This window comes from Typopeltis vanoorti, chromosome 2, assembly GCF_054136105.1.
Source record: "Typopeltis vanoorti isolate ZY-2024b chromosome 2, IOZ_Tvanoo_1.0, whole genome shotgun sequence".
In the NCBI taxonomy this organism is placed as follows: domain Eukaryota; kingdom Metazoa; phylum Arthropoda; class Arachnida; order Uropygi; family Thelyphonidae; genus Typopeltis; species Typopeltis vanoorti.
In genome coordinates, this window is record NC_143550.1 from 157,308,928 (window position 1) to 157,324,112 (window position 15,185).

The window sequence follows — 15,185 nt, forward strand, 5'->3', positions numbered from 1 at the left end:
TCAATAAAAACCTCCAAAAAAAAAAAAAAAAAACATTCAAATAACTATTTTCAAAAAATCAGATTTTTATTAGAAAATAGTTTATTATCTTACGCTGAAGAATGAAAATTGCAAATACTGTACTTCCGTTCGAAATAAAAACAACAGAAATTCTGAATAATACCTCTACGGTGAAGCAAAAATGCTTTTATAATCCCTGCTATCTGATAAGGTTACTGTGTAGGAGAAAATTTATGAGCTAAGTGGCCTAGGTGGGTGCGAGTTGAAGATCTTCGTTAGGAATTAGGATGGCCTTGAGGTCTCCTATATTTTGCGACATCTAATTCATCGTAATTTGCTGCTTGTTGTACTAATTCATTTGGATGTAAAGACAATGTTGAGAAGAACTTTACTGCTAAAGATTGCAGGAAAAAGTAGATGTAGGGAATATTTGTATCCCGGTGAAGTTGGACATTTCTGATATACCATGGCGCATTTAAGATCATGCGTAGGCATTTGTTTTGTACTCTCTGCAGTTTGAGGATATTTCTGCTTGAGGTGTGGCTCCAGGCTGGGGACGCATAAATAATAATGGGTCGAATCATCAACTGATAAAGGAGCAGTTTGATTTTGGTATCCAGCTTGCTATTCCTATTGATAAGAGGGTAAAGCTGTGCAATGATTTTTGATGCCTTTGTACATGAGGCTTTTGTGTGTGGACTGAAGGTTAGTTTTCTGTCCAGCAGTACACCGAGATATTTGGCTTCTGCTCTCCAGAGAATCTTGGTATTAAATAGGAAGATGTTGTCTTTGGAAGATATTGAATTTTTAGTGAAAAGCATGGCGATACTCTTCTGAGGGTTTACTTGCAATCTCCATTCCGAGAACCAGTGCTCTAGTTTCAGCAGGTTTCTTGCAGTTTCTTGGTGATAAGATGCGGTTTAATAAATCTGGCTAGTATAGCAGTGTCGTCCGCGTAGAGGGTAATGATAGATGACATTGGATTGTGCGGTATGTCCGCCATGTAAATCGAGAAAAGTATCGGTGCCAGGAGGGACCCTTGAGGCACTCCTGCCAAGATTCGTCGCTGGGTAGATAATATATCATTTAGTTTGACTTTCATTCTTCTGCCACTATGAAATGACTTTACAAGGTGGGAATGCCGGCTAAAATCAACTTGTATAGTAGTCCAAAGTGCCATAGTTTGTCAAATGCCTTTTCTAAGTCAAGAAAAATTGCTCCGGTGTATTGGTGCCAATTGTAACTTGTGGTAATGAACTCGATCAATCTATGGATTTGTTGAGTGGTGCTGTGAAACTGGCGAAAACCAAACTGTTCTGTAGGAAGGATGTTTAACTTTTTTTTACTGAAATTTGAATTTTGGAAAGCATAGCTTTTTCTGCAATTTTGCCCAAATTAGAAATCAGACTTATGGGACGATAACTTTGAGACTGCTGAGGATTCTTGCCAGGCTTATAAATAGGAACCACGTCTGCCAACTTCTATGAAGAGGGAAAGTACTTGAATCTGAACATAGCATTTATTGTTGTTGTAAGATGTACAATGGCCTTTCGTGGTAGCAGTTTAATAACTTTGTTGGATATGCCGTCAGGCCCAGGAGCTTTTTTTTATTCTTTAAATTCTGTATAATGTCATAAATTTCACCTTGAGAAGCAGGTGTGAGTTGGCTGGTACAGGTATCGGACCGTTTCAGTACATATCTGACGTGGCGGTGGATTCTATAAATATGATTGAAATTTAGATTATCGTATGAAGGGCTGTACTGTTTTTCTAAATTTTTAGCTATAGTTTCAGCATCTGTGTAAACAATGTCCAGATCATTGAGGGGGGGGGAAGAGATTTGTTTTTGTTTTTGATATTTCTCAGCAACTTCCAGATGGTTTGATCACCAGGTGATATGGAGGCTAATTTGTCTTCCCATAGTTTGTTTCTGTGGGCTTTAAGTGAATCTCTCACTGCACTGTTCATTTTGTTGAGAAATGTTTTGTCTTGGGGTGCTCTGGTGTTATGATATCTTTTTCTTGCTTTATTTTTTTAAAATTAAGTTTATTATACCATCTGGTAGTCGTTTAAGCTTAGAGACAGTTGAATTTGAGGTGATAGATGCTATGGCTGCGTTGGTTTGAGCAGTAAGTTTATTGACTGCAGATTCGATTTCTTCCTTGGAATTAATATGAGGGACGGGATCAATGTAGTTTGGAAGCATTTTGAATAATTTTCCCCAAGGAATGAAGGTGTGAGGCGATGGGGGAAGTCACCTCTGATAACCCAGTTGGAGCAGAATAGGGTTGTGGTCTGATGATAATTCATTCAATGATTCCAGGGTGTACTGCAAGTTAACATTCTGAAGGATGACTATATCCAAAACGTCGGAGGAACCAATCGGACTGTGGTGAGTTGGCACTGAGGGAACGGACTACAGCTGCGCAAATTGAACTTGTGTAGTTAAAGAGGATGCGGCCATTCCTATTTATAGACCTACTGCTCCAGGCATGATGTTTTGCGTTTAAATCTCCGGCGATAATGACCGGTACTTTAACCCCGAGGATGGCATCCAGATCTGAGGTCAGCAATGTTTTTGATGGTGGGTTGTAAGCAGCAGAGATTTTTAGGTTTCCAACAGAGTTAGTGATGACATTGATACTTGTGATTTCGAGATTAGTGGTTGTAGGGATGGCTACAGCGTGATGGTTGATATGATTTTTGATGAAGATGATGGTACCACCACCTCTGTATTCAAGCCTATCATTCCTGTAAAGTTGGTATCCTTTGAATTTGGGATTGTCAGCAGGTCTCAGGTGAGTTTCATAATTAGTAATATATCCGGATTATATCTCTCATTGAATTCTTGTATTTTATTTTTGAGACCGTTTGCATTCCAAACAATAATCTTTAGAGAATCTGGGGTGAATTTTTTCCTATGCATCGAAGAGCGCAGATAAAATGGACTGGGTTTGCTGTAGGAACATTTTTGTAGTGCTTGTGATGGATCTGAGTTACTCAAATCCTATAACATATTTGCAAGAGAAGAGGTGATGATGGCCGTTAAATTTGAATGTGGATTTGGCATGTTCTGATCTTGGACTGTCTTTCTGGGGCGGGCCACGTCGGCATATGTTCTTGTTTGATGTTGAAGGCTCATTTTCTTCGGGGAGGGGGGGGATCAGTTGATGGTGAATGAACACCTGTCGCCCTGTTCAAACTGGTGAGAGACTGATGAACTTGAGTTTCTGAAGCTCTCGATTTTAACAATGAGGTAGACTGATTGAATAACTCGGTTTGCCTGTTTTGGGGGTGGCAAATACATCCTCTGTAGTTATCAGTGAGGACCACAGCAATTAGCGCACTTAGCTGGGGTGGTTTTTGGCTTAGAGCAGGTATGTGTGTGGGGTGGGTCTCACCACATTTTAAACATCTGTATTGAGCTTTTGAAAATAAATATCAAGAAGGTGGCAAAATATTCTGGAGGTTGTTGAAGAAGCTTAGGAATGGAGGAAAGAGTGCTGTAAAAGGAATTAGAGATGATAAAGGTGACATGAAAACAGGAGAAAAAGATATCCTTGAAGTATGGATTAATTACTTTGAAAAACTGCTAAATGAAACAAGCAGTGATGACAGCACAGTGGTAAAAAACACCGACCAGGCATGCAGTCAGGAATACATGTCTATACTTGAAGTAGAAAAAGCCATCAAAGGCTTGAAATGTGGAAAGGCACCAGGAGTAGATGATATTCGACCAGAAATGCTGAAGTATGGTGGTATAAGAGCCTTACAGTGGCTGCACTGCATAGTTCAGAAAGCCTGGACAGAGGGACGAATTCCCGATGATTGGAGTAGAGCTCTCATAGTACCCATATATAAAAAGGGAAATAAAACTGAATGTGAGAATTACAGAGGTATTTCCCTACTGAGTGTTCCTGGCAAGATCTATGCAAGCATACTTGAGAAACGGTTGAGAAGAATTGTGGAAGAAAAGCTTGGTGAAGAACAAGCTGGATTCAGGCCAAATAGGGGCTGTCAGGATCAGATCTTCACTTTGCGACAAATAGTCGAGAAAGCATGGGAATATAACAAAGATCTGTATTTAAGTTTTGTCGATTTGGAAAAGGCATATGACAAGGTGCCAAGAGAGAAGCTATTGCAATACTTAGTCTTTATTTGAGTTGTAATTCAGCAGTTAGAATTTAAGGAAGTACCGGAAGATAGTTTAATGTTAAATCTGGTGTGAGACAAGGATGTACATTATCCCCTCTGTTATTCATTATCTATATGGATCACATTATGAAGGAAAGTGGTATTAAACATGATATCAAAATTGGAGATGTTAATGTCAGCTCTTTGCTTTATGCGGATGATGTTATACTTCTAAATAAATCCGCTACAAGTCTGCAAGATTCTCTGACTAAATTGAATAGCTGTTGTAATAGATATGGTATGAAGGTCAGCATTAAAAAGACAAAGACAATGAAAATAGGCAGAATCATTGAAAATGTCAACTGTGTTGTGAATGGAGAACCTGTGGAACAAGTAACACATTTCAGCTACTTAGGCACGATTTTTTGTGAAGATGGTAAATTAAATATAGAAATAGACAACAGAATCAGCAAAGTATGGTGGGAAGTCAATTGAATAAATTCATATGGAATAAGAGAGAAATTAGTCGTAACACTAAATCAGCTGTATACAAGACAGTGTTCAAACCAGTTTTAACTTATGCATCTGAGAGCTGGGTCAGAAGTAAAACACTTGACCAAAGACTAGAGACCGCAGATATGAGAGTCCTGAGAAAGATTAGAGGCGTGAACAGATGGCATCAATGGCAATATCATGTTAAAAACGAGGATATTAGGAAAGAACTGACATTGTCAGCATCCAGGAATGCGTTAGCAGAGCTAATCTCAGGTGGTATGGTCACTTAAACAGAATGGGCGAAGAAAGATTAGCAAAACAAGTGTTCTCTGCCAGGTTGGCAGCAAAACGACCCAGAGGAAGACCAAGATATAGGTGGATTGATACGGTACAAAGTGCCTTAGACGATAGAAATATAAGATCTGATAACGTTGGAGTCTTGACAAGTAACAGACTGATTTGGAGGAAAATTGTAGATAGGAAGCTAGTAATGATGTAATTTTTTTCACGTAGTACTATCATATCCTGTACACCCCTTGAGGATACAAGACAGGAATTTGATGATGATGATGTATTGAGCTTTGTACAACTTTTGGGCAAGGCCTGGCACCTGTGGCATTGCCCAGAAGAGACCCTCTTCCTAAGTGGCTCCTGTGAGACCTTAAGCCCACAGATCGTCTTCAAGTTGTACATGTTTTTAGTAGATATTATGTATCTCTACCAACACCAGAGGCATAGGGGTCTTATTTGATCTGTACATTCTGCTGACCTTTATGGGAGGCAGATCTTGCATGTTGAGGTCAGCAGCTATTTCATCTGTTTCGATGTTTTCTGATATTCCTCGGAGCACCACTTTTAAATTTTTCTCCGAGGCAAGTGTGAATGTATGATACTCGATACCTCCATCCATCTCCTTAATTAAATTTCTGTAATCAGTCACCGTAGTGGGCTGAATTTTGATGCCCTCATCTATATTTTTGGCAATGGAGTAGTTAATCTGCAGGTTGGCCATGATGGTTCTTAAGGCTGTCCATCTCTGCTTTTCCCTTAGAATGACTGGAGGCACCTTTTCATTGGGGAAGACAGAGGAGTCTGTGTTGGGGGGCATCTTCATCCATGCCATTATCATTTGTTGACTCCGAGGCGAGAGTTTTGCGCGCGTGCGTCTCTCCTTGATCAGAGGGAGTAGAGTCGGAGATCACTAGATTTAATTTTTCCTCCATTTGAGGAGTATCTTCATTTTGATCATCGTCAGTCCCGGATAAAGAGTAAAAATTTAGGAAGCCGGGCCATTCAAGCTTGAACTTCTTAAGAAGGTTCTTTATGAAGCTAAATGTCAGCCCTTTATCTAGAGAATCTATGATGTCAGGATCTATCATATTTGACAGCCATTTAAGCTTAAACTTCCTTTGAAGCTTATTTACAAAGATAAGTGCCGGCTCTTCATCGAGAGAGTCAATGAGGGCGTCCAAATCTGACACGTTCATCATTATTGATTTGCGTATAAACGCAAGCAAATCCTGCAAGTCTAGAGACCTGTTGTTGAACTAATATATAAACGTGATAACAATGGCTATTCTAGCGGCGGTTAGGCCTAGCGAATCGCTCTCGTTGCAATTACAGTTCACTTACCTGCATTATTCTCAGTTTAATAACCTTCCAGAATTCAACTCAACTGAATAAAAGTACTCGCGAATTTCATTAAAAAGTAACCATAAGCAATTCAAATCAATTTCAACACAATCACCATAAGAGAAAGCCATTACTTGAAGCATTAAAAGCAAGATTATTATACATCTTTATCGAATGATAATACCTCTGATTCAGAAAGCAGATTTATTATAGTTGAAATATACAGTTTTCTAAAAGGCGTTTTTTTTTTAAATTATTTTAAAAATATATTAAAAATTTCAGAAAATTAAATCAGAAATTCTTATTTATTATAAATTTTTGTTTTGTATTAATAGACCTTTAAATAATAATTCCTCTTATAAACTACACTTCCATGATAAAGTACGAGACATGTAAGTGAGAGTAAATGGTAACCAACTCTACAAGCAATTAATGCACTTTCACTGGCTTAAAATCAGTTATTTGAAATTTTCATTTTTTTCGAATAGAATATTATAATTAGATTTTCATTAATTAAGTTTGATATAGAAAACGAACTGATAATTAGAATGGATATAATGAAAATTACTGTTACTATATAAGCGTTCAGTCTTTGTTGAAATAATATTTGTTAACAAATTTAGGTTTAGGATTACTTACATTATCATAGAAATTCTGCACTTTTGGTTCTGCTATGAAATTATTTTCATCTTCCTTCCCACAAGACATATCTATCGTCTGCGAGAACCGGAAGAATATTTGCATTTTGCAAATTATCTGAAAACATCACATATAATGCCTGTGAGCGCTGCTGGCTAAAAGTGACAGGAAATTTCTGTTACGTCACTTCCGCTTCTCTATCAACTGACAACTTCAAGGCATCGTTTATATTGGTGATTTATTTTTGTGTCGAATTACTCGTGAACTTATTTCAAGAATTTTATATTAATATTCTTATAATTCATTCATAGTTTTAAGGCATTAATTATATTACCGCTTTTACATTATAATATTTCAAGAAGATTTTTGTAAGCACTACTTTGAAATAACTTTCAAAGACAAGAATGTTTAATAAATCATTTAACGCTTCAACATTTCTTGCTTTTTTGCTCTTTAGAGTGATGAGAGTTTATGAAGAATTACTTCCGCTCCTGAAGTTGCCCAAAATAACTGCGTACTAAATTTACTGAGAATGCAACAATAGGTCTAATTATACTGCAAGTGCACGTTCAGGTATTTTGAAATGTTTTGGAATTTTCTAGCACTAAATTATTTCCTCGATTACAGTAGGCCTAGTTTTACTAATCTCTCAACGGAGCAAGGATATGATCCCGCTTGGTTTGTATCTAAGAAAGTGAGTGAAGGTAATAAAATAATAATAATAATAATAATAAAAGTTTGCAATTAGTTTACGAATGAGAGTCTCATATGAAATTAGCAGGATTGTTTCGACTAACCCAGCCCAACTCAAAGTGAGATGGCGCAGGATTTTCCTTCCACAAAACAGACAAATAATCCCCGAAAATAAACACATTTTGTTAAGCTTAATGCAAGGATATTGCATGGCCTTATGATTTAGCTTTCAGCGTTAATGCAAACAGCAACAGCTCAATGTTATCTTGTGCAAGGTAACCTTGTTTACAAGTATTGATACTGGCTAGAATTATGATCGAACACGACCAGAAAAACACTACAAACGAACAGGATGCGAAAAATGTTTACGAGAGTCATAATTTAAATGATCAATTGTGTAAATGATTCTTATATTTTAATGAAATAATTTAAACAATTTTAATTACATTTTTGTTATTTTAATTATGATAATTAGTTGATTATTTTATTGAATTTGCAACTTATTATTTTATTCAGTCAGTAATAATACTTTAGTTGGTAATTTATTATTAGGGTTTTAAAATAGATACGAAAAATTAAAACATATTATAAGTATATTTTTCTTCGCTGAAACTCAGATTTTTCGTACTAAGAAAGAGGCAAATCAATCAAAATTACAGCTGAAACAACCAAAACTATGAAGCGTATATTATGACTGTTAACTACATGTGTTCTACGGCTGATTTATCTGTTTTGTGGAATGAGAAAACTAGTTTCCGGAAGGGGAACTCATTTAACTGGTTTAAACTGGTTTTCAGTTAAAAACAAATCCCTTGAAAACCCCTTTTCCACCTTAACAATAAGGAAGCCGAGGAAGCTACAGATTTCTTGGGAAGGCTCTAATTTAGAACATTCCTGGAACCCATTCTATCTCGGTGTGACTCTCGATTGCATCCTTTCATATAAAAGACACATAGAAAAAACGAAGGCACACTGAGATCTTCTGCCTTGGCCCTTTGCTATTCTTCTTCTGCTGAACATGCCTGTCCGGTATGGTCCAGATCCTGCCATGCTGAAAAACTTGACCCAGCATTGAATGAAAGCTACTGCTTAATTACAGGATGCCTGAAACCAACACCACTAAAAGACCTGTATACTTTGGCTGGTATTGCACCCCCCCCCCATTCAATTCGAAGATCTGCATTCTCAGCTGACGAAAGAAGCAAACGAATGAATGATGAACGCCACCCACTATTTGGCCAGACCACAGTATCCCAAAGACTAAGATCCCGACATAGCTTCCTAGCAACTGTTGAACCAACCTAAAACCCTCCAGAGACAAGACTTCCACAATGGCTTGCACTATACCCTGAGAGTAATACTGGTATTCCAACAGCCGAACATCTGCCACGTGGTGTCCACTTGAATTGGAATCCTTGGAAAAGTCTCAGACTTCGAACGACGGGACGCTGCAAAAACAACATCTTATCAAATGGGACTACCTCACTGGACCAGATAATTGTGAGTGTGGGACAACCCAGTCCATTGAACACCTTCTTTCTTGTCCTCTTCTTCAATCACCTTGCACAAAAGAGGACCTTATATCCTGCACAGAAAGAGCAGTTGATGCAAGATACTGGAGGAACATCTGACCATATTTATTGTATGTAACTTATGTATAGTTTCTTTTTCTTCATATTTTACTTTTTACCTGTATTCTTCACCTACCAAATTTAAGCTATTCTCATTTGTAATGCAATTTGTTGTAAATAATGTTGTACCACTTACTTACTACTGTACCACTTGTGTTTGGATACGAAATAAATAAATAAAGTAATTGTGCATATTTAGAGGATTGTGTATCTGAACAGTGAAAGATTTCTGAAAAGAGGGTTGCACGATAATGTCATCAGCAAGACTCAATACACATTCGAATTTAAATAAAATTATTAAGAAAGCGATTAGGAATGAGGTCATTAATTTTACCTAATTTATCCAATTTAATCAATACTATTGTATTGTAAATTTACAACGTTTCATGAATGAGATTCAGATAACGAACAATAATTACTACATTAAAGCATGCAAGCTTAAATGAAGATTTAATCTCTACATCTATCTTCGTTATTTTCAATGCGGTTTGTTCAACTATATATATATATATATACACTGCTTGAAAAGAAGTAAAGAAACACCATGATATGAAGAACAAACGACCATGACGCCTATCTGCATACGTTGAAGGATTCGCTTCCTCTGCGATGACTACAACAGTCCCACTGGGCGTAATTTCCACAAGCGTACGATAGCGATCAATGGGAATTTTGGACCATTCTTCCTGTTCCTGTAGGCATTTAATGAGGTAATGGACTCTTGTAGGGATGGACGTCCTTTGAACTCATCCAACACTCCACTTCTTCCCATAGATATTCAATAGAGTTGAGATCAGGGTTTTGTGCAGGACAGTCAAGTGGGTGACGTACATGTTCACAAACCACGCAGTTAGCAGAAGCCTTATGACACGGTGCATTGTCTTCTGAAAGAGACAATGGTCTGTTCCGTGGAATCGCCACAAAGTAGGAAACATTTTCATTGTCTAGAATGTTCAGATAGCTATAGAAGTTCAATGTCAGTGGCATCACAAACAGAGATCCTAGGCCAAACAAGAAAAAACAGGACTATACCATCAACACCGCCACCTCCGAATTTCATAGTTAGGGTTAAAATCTGGTAAGAAACGTTCGGGCATCCGCCACACCCTCAAGCGTGATTTGTCGCTACATAATACAGATTTTCACGTCCCACTGTACGCTCTCTTTGCACCACTGAAGACGACGCTGCATGTTGGTTTGAGTAATGTGGGGTTTACATACTGCGGTCCTAACTATGCCCACTACTGGTATCACTTGCAGTCGATTCCCTGCACTTCCATCTCAGTATGGTATCGCTGATTGTTCGCCTGGGATGGCCTAATTTATCAATCATTTGCTAATCAGATAGGCCTGAAACATGGCAATCTATCACAACGCCTCTTTCAATTCGGCCAGGTCCCTTCTCGCGGCCATTTCACCCAGACTCCGTTCCATTGACTTGGGAGCATCATATTCCTCCAATTTATTCCAGCTACAAACACGTGACTCATTACATGACACGATGAACCTTGCCCATGAGGGTGTCCGTTAACTTATTTCCGAGTAGTGTATATATAATAAATAATAATAAACATGTTTCGGCGCATGGTCTGCAGTGCAAACATCTGAAAGCTCTTGATGAAAACTCTGGATTCTATAATCTTATAATGCTCTTCTAACACCACTGGTGGAAAGATTTGTTTCTCTGTGGAATAATATGATGTAAAATAATTTATGCAAACATTATTTGGACTTAAGACGTTTTTTTTTTTCATCGCTTTTTATATCAAAGCGTATAAGGTGCAACAGCACCATTAATTTCCAAGGAACTCCATGGCCTTATTCTAGTTAACAGGCTTCCTGACCTACTCACCACCCGCTTTCAAGTGCTCTTATCATCTTAGTCACCGTTCTTGATGGTCCGCTGCTTATTTTACTCTTTCTTTTTTGTTATTTTCAAGTTCTTTATGGCCACTTACTTCCTCTTTCGTAATTTCCATCTGTTCTCGCACAAGTGTTATGACATTCTCAGAGTAACTCTAAACATATGATAACACGCTGACCCCTTTCCTCTGTCATCCCCTCTCTTGGTGCTTAAAATAACACTGAATGCGTTTGTTTTAATTTGGACATTTTTGTGCGATGCAGAACAAAAAAAAAAAAAAAAAAAAAATCAGCACAGTGCGATAGCAAGTATTGTTAAAGTAATGAAAGGAGAGAGTCTTGAATTAATTAAAGACGTTAACACTAGCAGAACGAATAAATTTATTGATTTAAATTATTCTGGGACTCTTGATTGCTTTCGGATCTGTCGGCAGGGCTGCATTCTGTTGCACTGACAAATATCATTAGGAATTGGAGTACAGATGAGTGGTGTAACAGAAGGGCCCTTAACAAGGGAACCCCTGAGAAAGAGAACAAATCTAGCTTGCAACTTGCCTGCCTGGTTGAGAGTGAATCGCTTCTGCTATCCAACCAACGAACTTCAGGTTCGAATCTCACTTCAGGCTTGGATGTTTGCGAAGGTCTTCAGATGGCAGATGATTTTCGTCCTCCTATGCCAGATTCATCATCATACTTACTTAAAGCCCGAAGTGGATTGAAAAAGATCCAGAGGTTCCTCAGCGTACTGAAGGTACTAAATGTGCTTTGGTTATCAACCTTTCTTGGAAGGGACTTACATTTAAAAAAAATAATAATAACAATAACTGCATTAAAAGAATTTGTTTTTCTCAGCTCAAAGAAGTTGGAGCATTAATAAACGAACCTGTTTAGAAATTGCTGCGTTAGGATATCTTAATTTTTTATTGTTCAGTAAATAATAATAATAGAAATATAATTATTTTGTATATTTAACTGTAAAATACGATTAATGCGATTTGCATGTAATGGAAATAGGTTTATAAGTGTAAGGTATTTGTACTTTCTAAATATAAAGAAAATAGTTCTCTACTGAATTAGAATTTAAAAAAAAAATAATATAAATTAATAAATAAACCTTCTAACGCCTTTTAGTAGGTGGATCTTCTTTAAAAGCCATAACTATTATTATTATTTTATTTATTTATTTTTAGGAACTTGGACAGCCAGTCTTCATCATTTAAACTGAATTAGTGAATAATATAAAAAAGAATCTTTTTCTCCTTCTCTCAGCCATGTCTTAGGAATGTTTTAAATAATTTTATAAAATTATCATAATTAGTATTTTATTATTATTTAAAATACTAGAAATAATTCCTATTCCCTCAGCCATATGGCTGGTGAGGGGTATCTATATGCCACCATACTAGGGAGATGATTATGAGCAAGGTGGTTTTCCAGTTGCCTTCCTTGCCGTAGTATATTTTTATGACTATAGTCGTGCGTGTGTTCACTGGACCGGTTTGCCTGTTTTGAGGGATGAAATACCCCGATTACCGGAGGGAAAAACCCTCCACCTCCGTATGAGACCGGTTAAGTCACCTTTAGGCAAAAGAGACCAGGTAAAGATTCCTCACATCATAGACGTGAATCGAACCCCGGTCTTTCTGATCAAAGGGTTTCATCTATACTGACTGAGCTACGGAGGCTCCAATAGAAATAATAATAGTCCTAAAATGTAAAATATGCAAAAATATTAATATATTTACAAATTAATTCATGCAACATGTATATCTAATATATAAAGTATAAGAAAATAGCATTTGTTATATTGCATTTTAAATAATATATTATGAACTCTATTATATAATATACATGAACTATATTTTAAGTAGCATACATGAATTATAAGAAAAACACCATTTGTTATTTAAATTATTTATGAATATTAATAGTTAAATATATTAATGTAAAAATCGTTTATTTACGAATATCTATTTCTCGGTCATTTGAGTTGAGTCCCCTAATTAGGATTTTTTAAAGGAAATTAATGCAGTCGATTTGCTACTCCTCTGTTGCATTCCCTAAAGCTGAGTATTTATGTCTGTAAATATGTGTATTCACAGGCCAGGTTTGCCCTATTTTGAGGGATAAAACGCTCATTTCTTGGAGAATCCCCCATATGAAACAGTGACTCACATTTAACTGAAAAGCACTGATAAAGATTCTTCATCGTTGACGGAATTCGAAACCGGGCCTTTCCTAACCACGATGGTGGTCTGAAAAGTTCTCGGCCTCGACCATAGATGGCAACACTATCAGCAAGATTTTTTTTTTCTAAGTTGGTATATCTGTCATAAGCATCCATGTGAAATTGCAGGTCATCCCATCAAGTACAGTAGTTTGTTTTATACAGCTGTCTGAAGCAAAAGTGTTGTCTGTATTCCTTCAAATGGATAAAATTGAGTATCGTGCGTTATAAAATTCTTCGTAAAAGAAGGTTTAACCCCCCACAGAAATTCATTCCAAGTTCATAAAAGTTTACAGGCACTCCTCCTTCGTTTTCGACAATTAATAAATGGGCTGACAAGTTTAAACGTAGCCGTACCAGCCTTGAAGATAATCCACTTAAAGGACGTCCAAAAAGTGTAACACCAGAAATCATTGATCAAGTGCACGATGTGGTATTGGATGACCGGCAAGTCAAAGTGCGTGAAATTGCTGAGATTATAGGCATTTCAAAAGAACGTGTAGGATATATTTTGCATGAAGAATTGCAACTGAAGAAGCTTTGCGCAAGATGGGTGCCACGCTTGCTCATAGCAGATCAAAAACGCCCTCGCATGAAAATCTCTGAACAGTGCTTGGAGCATTTTAACAAGAATAAAACTGATTTTGTGCGTCGATTTACTACTATGGATGAGACTTGGATTCACCATTACACACCAGAATCCAAACAGCAGTCAAAACAGCGGACAGATGCCAGTTGTTCAGCACCAAAGAAGACAACGTCGGTTCCATCAGCAGGAAAGGTCATGGCATTGGTGTTTGGGTATGTTAAAGGCATTTTGTTTATTAATTATATTGAAAAGGGTAAAACAATAACCAGGGAATATTATTCCTATCTTTTAACCAGACTAGACGAAAAAATATGTAAGAAAAGACCTGGTTTGCAGAAGGAAAAAAATCATCTTTCACCAGGACAATGCACCTGCCCACAAAGGTGTTTTGGCAATGAGAAAATTAAGGGATCTGCACTATGAATTGTTGGAACATCCACCCTATTCCCCCAGATTTGGCTTCCTCTGACTTCTATCTCTTCCCAAAAACTAAAACTCTTCCTCGCTGGTCGTTTTTCAAGAGGTGATTGCAGCTGTAGAGGGGTATGTTGCAGATCTTACTGAGAACCAGTACAGGGATGTGATAATGGCGCTAGAGCATCGCTGGAATAAATGTATTAGTCTTAAGGGAGATTATGTTGATAAATAAAAATAATTTTGAAATTATAAATTCGCTTTTTCATTGTTAGGTCGAGAACGTTTCAGACCACCCTCATAAAGGGCTCCCTCCTCCTAAATTAGGTGAACTAAGGAGACTCTGTTTAATATACGAATATTAATGTAATATCTTTATCTTGTAGGGGAAGTTTGTCAATGTACAGTGATGAGGTTAATGCTTATGATTAGAACAGCAATCTTATTTTATTAATGACTAAAACTTTAAATATTAACATGAGTTAACAGTTCTAAATATTAAATATTAGTTAACAGTTCTAAAGCGATGATTTGCTATTCATAGCAGTAACATGTTTCCAATTCACAATTTATGGCACTTATTTGTAGAGTTACGGTTTGAGATCCATGCGTTCCCTGGAATAATGAAAAATTTTAATTTAAATATCTGTTGAATTTAAATGATCAGAGAGAGAGAGAACTGTTGCAAATACTGTACATTGTATTGCAAAAAGCAACGCGCATAGCACTACATTGCAGACTGATTCTTGTTATTTGAACATCAATTCGTGGGTTTCTTCAACACACACTAGCGCCCCAAAGGGGGGGGGAGCACATCCCAAAATTTGGAAAACAGTCATAATTTGTTCTTATTAATATAGACGACTGC

General features: G+C 37.1%; 1 protein-coding gene across 1 annotated transcript in view; it reads right to left on the reverse strand.

Annotated features, from left to right (window-relative positions):
- The window catches only part of LOC150109561 (myosin light chain kinase, smooth muscle-like), a 184,406-nt gene extending 177,437 nt beyond the window's left edge, over positions 1-6,969 (reverse strand). Inside the window, exon 1 of the mRNA XM_090402656.1 lies at positions 6,901-6,969. Within this exon, the coding sequence (XP_090258782.1) occupies positions 6,901-6,969 (69 nt within the window). The remainder of the gene's footprint in view (positions 1-6,900) is intronic.
- Between the last annotated feature and the right edge of the window lie 8,216 nt (positions 6,970-15,185).